Genomic DNA, 11,271 nt, shown 5'->3' with positions numbered 1-11,271 from the left:
ACCAAAAACGATTCTTCTTCTCCATAGTTTGCGACTGGAAGATAAGGGGATGGAAAGAAATAAAAGAAAGTGTTCATTTACAGGGCATGTGTGAGTACATGAATGCTATATATATATATATATATATATATATATATATATATATATATATAGGAGGACTGGATTCATTTGCAAAACAGACCTTTTCTAAAGTCAAAAGCAAAGTGTACTTTAAGACTTCATATAGGCTTTGCTCACACCATCAATGATGCCTGGGCTTTTCAAATGAACAGGCACTGTAACATCCCTGGATAGCAACACATCTCACTGAACGTTAACCAACAAAGGCCATTTTTCCTGGAATTATTCATTGCTTAAGTTTCTAATGCACTTTATCTGAGAAACAATGACAGAACACCTGTTATTGCTGCCATGGGGTGCAGGCTAGGACTCCTTGAACACGTTTTGGCATTTTGGAGGCATTTATATTCAAACTGCACCTGTAGGTTTCAGATACAAGGACTCGATAAATGACAGTGGAACGTAAGCATCCACATTTTGGCCACCTCTTCTCCCGCTCGATGTTCTCTCCTGATCTGAGCTGTTCTTGTTGTTTGATTGGCTGTCAACAAATTGCCCACTTTTGATTTCAGCAACACAATGCTGGTATCTTTTTTTTTTTTCCTTCTCCAATATGGAGACTGAGAATAATCTTGTAACCTCACTAAAGTCTGGCTGGTGATGTGAAATTGCAAAGATATAGATTTCGACATGGGAGCTGGAGTCCAAATGAAAATTAAAAACTGTTGCAGGGTTGATTGACTTAAAGGAAAAAGAAAAAATTAAGATTAAAAAAAAAAATACAACCACATCTTGGCAAACAAAATAACATACATTAATAATCAAACTTTTCTAAGTTCTTAAGCAAACCACAGAAAGTCTCTTTGTAGGTGGCATGGGTCAACTTAAACATCTGAAAAAATGAAAGAAAAGACAAAAAAAAAACAGTATTCACACTAACAGTGAGCAAAATCGCTCATCATACCCGTATGAATATTTATAGCTATAAATATTATTTTTTTTCACCTATTATTCTATTTTTTTTACTCAGCTGTTGACACACTGCTTGTCCTTAAGGACTGCTCATGTACGCCAACAATGCATGCCAACAACCCAAGCCAAACAGCAACAAAAACTTTGAAGAAACAATGGAGCAGAAATGACTGAACATCCGTGAAAAAAAAAAAAATGATAATTGCACTTATGATTCACTCTTCTAACTGTAAAACAAGCAATTGTGAGGGTGCTTTGTGCACAATAGTCAAACGTAAAACACTGTTGTTGATTTTTTTTTTTACTTTTTCGAAAAGCACCCTCAAGTTTATTGATTGAAACCTTTAACGCTTTAAGACTTCCCCTGCAGTTCTGGTGTTGGGGACACAGACAGCACCATGTATTGAGCAGTACCACCATCAACCTCCTCCAAAAATATTGATCAGCTGTCTCAAACAGCCCGTTGTGTCATGATCTCCCCCTTCTCGCCACTCACAGCACTTTTTGAAGACACTGAGGGTATAGTTTGGCTACCACACACTCAAAATGTCGGCCGAGGTCCCAGAGGCGGTCCGGCGTCTCGTAAACCTTCGTCCAGTGGTCGGCTTCGTCGTCGTACTGGTAGAGAGAGTTCTTGCGGCTGGTGCGGAACACGTGTTCTTCTACCATGACTTGCGTAGCTCGAACGAACAGATTCAATCGGCCCTGAAGCAGAAGCACTTTGATGTAGGGGCTGGTCGCCTGCTCGAAGGGGAGGTCTCTTTTACGGCACCAGGTGTTCTGCTCAATGTCGTACACCTCAACGGTGAATGTGCGCTGGTGGTTCCTGCAGATGCCTGCTATGTAGTAGATGCAGTTTTTATGCAGGGCGGCCAAGCCTTGAGCACGGGGAACGTTCATGGACGGTAAATGCCCCCAATAGTCTTTGCGAGGGTCAAAACAGAAGAAGTACTCTCCTGAGAAAGAGTCGTAATAAAAATGATCAATATCCAAACTGGTTGCCAATATTGCTAAATACGTAAATAACATCACACATTAGTATTTTATATTGTATAGTAGAGTTGTCAAAAGTACCGACTTCGGTAGCAAGTCGGAACTGAAATTTTTCAATTGTGGCGCTTTGGGCGGAATCGTAAACACCTCTGATTGGCCATTGTGTTCACGCGCTTATCGGATATGTCTGTGATTGGCTATAATGATCAACGCACTGGAGCGTTTCAGAGCACACGGAAGTGTTTGAAAGTGTTTTAAAAAACGGGAGCGTTTGAAAGCTTTCTGCTCCCGTCTGTATCTGTGCAAGCGCTCGGTGAAGAGCGTCATTGATGTATATTTACAACATGTTTTTGAAGCGCTGATCATTGTAGCCAATCAGACATGTCCGATGAGCACGTGAGTACAATGGGCAATCAGAGGTGTTTACGAGTCTGCTCAACAGCACTTTTTTTAAATTTCAGTACCGACTTGGTACCGAAGTCGGCACTTTTTGACAACTCTATTGTACAGTGTCAAAAAGAAACTACTTAACTGAAAAAAGTACACTACGGTAAGTACATGTGATATAAGGACACTAAAATAGTGCTACCAATATTTTTTAAAATAAGAGAAAAGTGTAAATTTGTATTTATGAATGTTTCAGTGTGTAATATAGACTATAAACAATCTTTATTTTAACCACACGATTCAATCAAAGCATCATATCATCAAAATTGGATTGCGACTGAAGCATGACGGACTTTACATTTTTCTTTCTAAATAAGTATTTTTTTATTTTGACCAATGGCACTTTTTTTCAGGGGCTGAAACGTCAGTGCATCCCTAAAGATTAAGAGCTACTCTAGCTCTTTTATGCTCTCAGTTATTGCTGATTTTGCTGAGAGAGGTTAACCCATCTGACCTTATCATCCAAGCAGAGCTAGAAGACATGACAGGCCAATGAATTACAAGGATATATGTGTTTGTACACTTTGATGACCCTGATTTCAGGCGACTCTGCAATAACCCCACTCACCTTGCAGCACATAGATGCGGTCCTTATACTCCACTGTGCTGTGGAACTCCATGGCCACCGGCATGGGACTGACCGCCGTCCAGCAGTTGTCTCTGGTATCATAGCACTCCACGGATTTCAAAGCATTTCGTCCGTCCCCTTCGTACACTCGACCACCCAGAGCGTAGAGTTTCCCGCAACAGTGCACCAGCCTGCAGCCGATGCGTGCCCGGAGCATGGGCGACCGTGGGAGCCACCTGTTGCCAGCATGTTCGTACTGCCAGAAGTCACTCTCTGCGCGGTGGTCGATGCACACCTCGCTGTTGCTCGGCCGATAGCCTCCAGCAATGAAGATGTCGTTCTCTGATGAGACCAAAATGCCGACCTCTCTGAGGTCATTGGGCGGCTTGCACAGCTTGTACACCTTCCCGGCAGCAATGTCCAGGCAAGGCACGGTCTGCTTCTTCCCTGAGTGCTTGTGAGCTGCATCGAAGCAGATGACCATCTCGGATGCAGTCATACCCAGCCGCTGTGGACAGCCGTTGGTGCCGTTGAGCCAACCCTTATCCGAGGAATCCCTGGACAAGGCCAGGGCGAAGGCTGGGGGTATACGGCTCAGAAAGGCCTCGTCCAGCAGGGGCAAGCGGATGCATTTGGCAAAAACCTCGGGTAAATCTACCTCCCGCCGCGGACCGTCGTACTCCAACCAGTGCACAATGCTTTCGTACACGTGCTCCTCTTTTTCCACGTTCAAATCGTCACTGTTGAGAATGCTGACCAGCTGTTCTTTGGTCAGATGAAGGAACTCCTGCTCTCCCATCACACACAGAAACTTCTTGCGGATGTAATCCTGCGAACGCTCACGCAACTCTTGGTGGCCATAGGCATCTGCGAACATGAAGACCCCAATGCAGTTCTGAGGGTCTAAACGGCTGATCATAAACTGGGCACATTGGTCTTGGAGGGCTGGGATCTGGAAGATGCTGGCGGCGGTAAACAGGGCCTGCACGTTAGACTCGGTGAGAGTGACCCGTGAGGTGTAAGCATAGTCCAGAACCAAATGCATGGACTCTGACTCCACGCCAACAATCCGCACCTCCCTCTGACTGCTCTCTGTAAGGCCACTTGTGAACATGGATCTGAAGATAAAACAAAACACCATTACAATGTGAACACAACAAAGCAGGAGTTATGCATCATTGTAAACAGTTGATAAAGAAAACGCAGGTGTAACAGTATATTGGATCCGTGAATTCTGTATTAAAATGACAGCAGCCTAATAATCCTGCAAGTTATTTTACATTTGATTACAGTTTACTATATTAAGGAACAAGACCTACCTGAAAATCTTAAAACTCTGTTTATTTCATTTGTATCTTTGTTCGGTTGGGTTAATTTGTGCTGTTGTTGCTAATTTGTTCTCATTTAAGTGTTTACTTGTCTTTAATAATGCTTGACATGTATATTAGTTAGGCTAGTTGTTTTTGCTGTGGTATTTTTGTTAAAACCATACACAAAAGTTCCTTGTGCAAGTGTCCTTTAGCCTGTTGATTTATGTTCATGGTATTCAGCTGCAACAAAATGTCAAAAAGACTTAGAATAAATGTGAATGATATCTATTTTTTTTTAAGATAAGAATCGGAATCAATACACAAAATTGGAATCGCTAAAATTCAAATGATACCTAACCCTACTACTGAGAGACAATAAAGTGCCCTTATTATGTTATTTTAAAGGTTCCTAATTTTGTTTGTCTCCTATTGTAGAAGGTTTACTCGCAAAGGTCAAAAAACACTTTAATTTTATCATAATATACATTGCACATCACTCAAACGACTCGTCAGATGAATGAGTCTCTCTAAATCCCTCCTTTCTGAGAGCCTACTGCAAAGACAGTAACAATGGCGTCGATTTTACCATATCAATCCGAGTGCGAGTCCGATGATGAAACACTGGAAGAACTAGTTATTCAACCCGGACTTCCATCGCAAGGACTGCTTGGGCAGGACGTTTCTCAGAGATACGCTACTTATTTTGAGGTACATTGTGAGATGTTGCAACTATAATTCCTCACCATCAGCATAACAAGTGTATATCCATCAACAAACCGATGTGTATATTTCTAATTTATTGTGGTGCACATGCGAGAACTGTATTAACTGTATCAATAACAGTGCATACATTAGCCAAGCACTAAAGTTTATGACTGATTAAATTTGCAAAACAAATCTTGCTCAATCCTTTATCTTTACTCAAAGTAGTAAGAACGATAGACAATCTGCATTAATAAACCCAAGCAGGAAGGCCTAAAAACGGATGTTGAGGTTGCGGTTTTTTTCTGCTCCATGCGCCAGTAACATTGGTTTTGTGGTTTCACAGAACCAAGATATGCAGTTATTGAAATGTTATCTATAGTAACAGGACAGTTTTGAGTGTCATTGCTTGTCTGGAGCTGCTGGCAACTAACAACAAACTCTTGCTTGTACAGTATATATTCTTGTGTACTGTATGTTCATTTTTTGTTCTTCCTTCTCATTCATTTATCATCTTCACTTGATTTTCCGCATGCATTGCGGGTTTGTGCAATGAAGGGAGGGCTGTTTGTTTGGGTTGATTTTTACATATCAAAAGTGTTTCTCAGAAATCACTTGCTGAACCTTTAAAACAATGTCTTGAATGATTTTATCACATTAGTCTCATGCCAACAAAGTCTTGCAGCAATATTCTTGAAACAGTAGATATTTTAATGTTAATTGCCTGTCCCTGTGCACTTACACTGTAAGCATCTTTACTTAGTGTAAACATTTTTTTTATATATATATATATATGAACTAAGGGACAAATGCTGCCAATAGAGCTCATATTGTATTGAACCAGGAAACGTTTTCTTTTGTAATTAAAGTCACCATGAATTCAAAAAGGACAATTCCTATTTATGGCATATTGCATTTTTTTTATATAAATAATTTTTATGGTAACCATCCTTTTTTTTATATATATATATAAATGTGCCCTCGTAATTTTTAATCTTGCAGTGAAATCTCTTCTCAACACTGATGATGTTTACAGGCATGAGGGCGAGACAAACTGTCACTCACATGAGATCACAGCAATACCAAACCACAACGATCCAATGATACAATCAATTCCTGATGGACAAAAACTCCCATCCTACATTTTTCTTGTTCGAGAAGCAGTTTCACTTAGATGTACGTCATATTAGGGGAGAAAAGACAATCGCAACTTCCGTTTCATGCGGACTGATAAGTATTTCTATCAGCCAAAATGAATAGGAAATCACCGAATGTCTAATCCAGGGTTTCTCAAACTCGGTCCTGGAGGGCCACTGTCCTGCACAGTTTAGCTCCAACCCTGATCAAACACACCTGAGCAAGCTAATCAATGTCTTCGGAATCACTAGAAACTCACAGCTAGGTGTGTTTGATCAGGGTTGGAGCTAAACTGAGCAGGACAGTGGCCCTCCAGGACCGAGTTTGAGAAACCCTGGTCTAATTAATCAGTTTAAAACTTTCATATCCGTGAATAATAAATAATTGAATGAATAAATCTTTATACATAATATCTGCAACGAATGAAGGGTCTGTGTTTCAATCTAGGCAATATTTTGCAATTTCTCAACAAATGTTACAAAAACGGTTGATACTTAAAGCTTAGAGGTGGGGTCTGTGCAGGTGGTACCTGAAGTAAGGGCTGATGGCAGCGAGGACATTTCTGTGACAAGAAAATGTCTTCCCATGGTCCACTTCCACGACAATGTCAGTCAACTGAGCTTCGTCGTACAAGGCTTTAAGCTGCTGGAGGATATTACAGGCATGTAGGGCATCTACCCCGTTGTAACTTGTGCTTGCTGGAGTCCCATTCTGTACTTGTAACAGCTTTCCTATGTCTACAAGACAAAAGCGTTTGACAGTTGACATGATGACATTTCATAGCGGAAATATACAACATGAATTACAAGTAGGATTCTTTTACAGTGACAGTTTTACGTTCTAATTTCTCACAGTATGTCTAAATGTGTTTATATACAGTTTACACACACATAAATATATATTATATATAAATATAATTATATATATGCACACATATATTATGTAAACAGACTTTTGTGTTAGATACGATTAATCGATTACAGCCCTAATTCGAACCTTTAAACTGACATTAACGCTTAACTAGCCCTTGATTTTCGGTAGAACTAAAGGCGGAGTCAAAAACATAGGGTTTCAATGAAAATCCTGCTAAACAACAACTTGACAAAACAAAGACTTTAGTAAAGAGCTAATTTAACAGATGTTCTCAACCCACATCCTCTGTGCAAAAAGTCAACGACATCCAAGCTTACTTGCAAATGTTGTTTCAGAGCTATTCATAGTGACAAAAATAACAGACAAAACAAGTTTCCCATAAACCAACTAACCAACCACAGCCCTTCTATGTGTGTGCAACTAGATCCGGGAAAAAATAAGCCATATGGTCTAAACAACTAGTATTGCTTTTGACATGCTCAGACATTTAATACTCTCCTGCTAATCTGATCAAATACATTTGTTTGGTTACTACGAGTAAGCGAGTTTCGATGCTTAACTTATTAGCTGTGCTAATCCAGGTGCTGTTTTACCGGTTAGCACAACATCAGGCTAGTCCGGTCTTGAGCCATTCAAGTCCAGGCTAGAGCCGTTTCATAGCACGAAATATACCGTGACAACGCATTGTTGTCATGAAAGTACACAGTTAAACGAAGGTTAACGTAGTTGAATGAATGGTATCGTAAACCAGCGAGCATTAAGCGAGTGTTTACAGTCTCTCGCAGAGCTAGTCTCGCTAGCTGCTACCTATCCGTACTTTTCTGCCTATATCCAAACAAACACCGGAGTTCGCCGTATATTTGATCAAACCGTCAAACTCTATCACATTCCATCAAAACAAACTAATATCACAGATAAATTACGCGTATACAAGTTAGAAAACTTTTGGACATAAGTTTGGATTTTGAAGAGAAGATCTAACCTCCACTGGCAGCCATTCTCCCCAATCTGTCTCACAGCGACTGGGAAGACGTCACTAATGGCACGGAGCCCCGGAAACAGGCAGCAGCCAATCAGCGTTGCCCGGCCGCCCATGACAGCCAATGGGCTTTTTTCGAGGCCGTCTGTTAAAGCAATATCAGGGGAGTTTATTCCAATAGGAACGACTGTGCTTGTTTTTAACTGATATTTATATGCCCCTCATGTTTATGGCGGTTACGGCCCTGAATAATAACTGGTGACACATCTATTTTATCTTATCTTTCTTCCTCACTTTTCTTCGCCACATTTGTCTTCTGTTCCCGTTGAAATTGAATTGACATTTATGCCATTACAAGCACTACAACTTCCACAACTTAAAGCTTAATGTAGCCTGGTAAACAAAACCAACCCAGCAGCTCCCCCTCTTTCTTTTCTTTTCTTTTCTTTTCTTTTCTTTTCACTTAAGATTTATTTGTAAAGTACTATTAACAATAGTAACTGTTGCAAAGCAGCTTTACATAATTGGAAGCTCAGACCCCCAGTGAGCAAGAACAATGTGGCCAGAAAAAACTCCCTGAGAGTAAAGAAGAAATTTTAGGACTAATCAATGGTAGGCCTACTGGAGGAACCTGATTCCAGACCAGCCTGAAATAATTATGTGTGAGTAACAGAAACTGTAATATATTCTTCAATTACATGGATTTCTGTAGCTGTCATGCCAGAGCCACACTTAGTAGCTTCAGACCGGGACAAGTTTGGATAATGCTACAAATGTATGTGTTTTTAGTGTTACCCAGGGAGTCCCACCCTTTTTTGTAAGCCTTTGACCTAAAATATTTACTACCCCCCGTGATTTTAAGTAAAAAATGTAAGTAATTTAATAACACATTTGCATGTTCACTGTTCACTGATGTTGGCTAATGGTCACATGCAGGTAAACAAATAAATCAAAATAAATAATATTTTATATAATAAGTGGTTTTTTTTATTATTATTATTTATTTATTTTAATTTTACATTTTATGATTTAATTATTTATTTGCTGTTTTAATCAACCCATGAGCGTCCTTGCAGTTCCCTCGCAGAATAAGATTTTTATAGTAAATAAGCACTTTTCACCCAAATTCCCATTTTAATGCATTCTGGTGTTTTACTTTAAGTTTTTTTTTTTTTTTTTTTACTCCATTATAATCAATGAATAATAAAATTACTGAATTACAATTTTTTTAAATCAGCATAAATACAACAATTTACAACATACAAACTTTTATAAAATGTATCACAATGTATACAAACTTTTAATGTATAAATAAAAACATTTATTTATTTAATCATATACAATTATGAGATCTAAATGAACTGAAAATAATTTTATATAATAACTTTTTTTCTTATGTTGTGGCGAAAAGTGACCCAAAAACATTCTTTACAGGTTGTGAGAGATTTACTTACTGGACTAAATCAAGGAAAAGTCAATCTTTTTACCAGAATATTGAGTTTATGACATTTAGAAATCATTTAGGCATTTAGACATCTATGCATTTAGAAAACAGATGGGGAGACTTTTCATTTCATGCCATAAATACTAAATACATCCATTTCAAACTATCTCTCCCTCTCTGTAGATAAATTGCCATGCTGTTGTCAATCAGCTCAAGGAAACATTAGAATTGTTTCAAGGTTCATCTTCAATTATCCAGACCTTTGTAGTTTATATGGATGATGTCTCACACAATGTAATTCTTCAAGGTAATTTATTCCCCAAATTCAGAAGTGTTCCTGCTTTCCTGCATATGAATAATTTATTCAAAATAATACACATTGTTCATATTTGTTTCACATAAGACAATGGAGTTGGAATATATTAGTTGTACTTTCTGATCCTCTGTGAGGATTCGGATCCTCTGCCTTATCTCAGGCCCGAGGATAAAAGCACATGTTTTGGCACAGCTCAAACCATTTTCTTTTCTTCCTGTCAGTCTAGAACAGACAAGAGATCCATTTTTGTTACTATCACTGCACAAAAAGGTGGTCCAATAAGGTATAAATGCAATCCAGGCAATCGATTTCACTTTTTCCCCAATTCCTTTCCTCCACAGCAGCAAGAACAGGCCATGAAATTGCATCCAGCCAGTCTGAAATGAAAGGCTTTCTGTTGCCGTGGCTGTATTATATCTTTTTGCTTATGTTTACATTCCTATAACCTGCTACTTTTATATATAGTGCTGGATTTCCTGATATCAGCGCACCATATCATCATATGTCCCTGGGACTGCACACTTTGTACTAACATCAGAGCAAAGCGGATTTAATAATTCAAAATCCGAACAGGTCAAACCTGAAAAAGCTGTATTCCTTGCAAAAATCAGAATATACCCAGGACTGCGGAAAGCAACAATCACACTGCAAGGTTTTAACCTTGTAGTATTCCCTCATATAGCAATGCTACTTGATAAGCTGCTGTATTTATTTTATATTTTTTTATCTGGAATTGCTTCAGAGATTTCTTGCATTTCTATTTAAGCTGTTGACAATAAAGACATTTGTTTTGGTAGCCAATCATTTTTTTAAGATATGCATACACACCTGTCAGGGACAGACAACACCAGTGACAACAAATATGTTATAGTTAGCTTTGCATTTCATCGTTAAGCATGGCATCATTGAGGTCAGGCTATGATATAATCAGGACCCTGACGAGGAGCACTGAGGTCTTGTATCATCAAGGGTTTTATTTTGCAATATTGATAGCTGACTGTACATTATCCTGCTTCTTACATTAACAAATAATGCTCACCAAATAAACATGGACATGAAATAATGATTTGAGTTGAAATTATTATGGAATTTTACCTGCATATTCACTGTAAAAAGTGAATAGTTGGATCAACTTAAAATTACTTAAATTGGTAACACCTAAAAAAATTAAGTTAACTCAACTTAAATTATCACGTTTTTCACAATAATTTAAGTTGAGAAAACTTAATTTCTTTAGGTGTTACCAATTGAAGTAATTTTTTTAAGTTGATCCAACTGTTCACTTTTTACAGTGTTGTTATTGGGTTAGTTCACCCAAAATATAAATGTGCCATCACATTGACCATTGTTTGGCAAATTTTCGCTGGAGAAATTCAGTCATTTTAATAGGCAGATTCTGCAATGGGTTCAATTTTGTCACACGGATTTGCCACGTTGGCCATCAGAAAGGTGCTTACTTTAAATGTAATG

General features: G+C 38.7%; 1 protein-coding gene across 1 annotated transcript; it reads right to left on the bottom strand.

Annotated features, from left to right (window-relative positions):
• Positions 1-223: 223 nt before the first annotated feature.
• kbtbd8 (kelch repeat and BTB (POZ) domain containing 8) lies at positions 224-8,108 on the bottom strand. Its single transcript, XM_081357627.1, has 4 exons — positions 8,045-8,108; positions 6,719-6,926; positions 3,041-4,158; positions 224-1,988 (listed from the first exon to the last, which is right to left on the bottom strand). Exons 1-4 carry the CDS (start codon positions 8,058-8,060, stop codon positions 1,525-1,527), a joined length of 1,806 nt encoding a protein of 601 aa, XP_081213753.1. The 5' UTR covers positions 8,061-8,108; the 3' UTR covers positions 224-1,524.
• Between the last annotated feature and the right edge of the window lie 3,163 nt (positions 8,109-11,271).

Source organism: Scardinius erythrophthalmus, assembly GCF_964197995.2.
Source record: "Scardinius erythrophthalmus genome assembly, chromosome: 25".
NCBI lineage: Eukaryota > Metazoa > Chordata > Actinopteri > Cypriniformes > Leuciscidae > Scardinius > Scardinius erythrophthalmus.
This window is presented reverse-complemented; position numbering and strand designations above follow the sequence as displayed.

Bases quoted from the DNA above. Each gene is read 5' to 3' on its own strand.
- kbtbd8 (XM_081357627.1), bottom strand. The intron at 4,159-6,718 runs GTACCACCTGCA...TTTTATCTTCAG, and splicing joins GCCATCAGCCCTTACTTCAG to ATCCATGTTCACAAGTGGCC. The intron at 1,989-3,040 runs GTGAGTGGGGTT...ACTCTTTCTCAG, and splicing joins CCGCATCTATGTGCTGCAAG to GAGAGTACTTCTTCTGTTTT.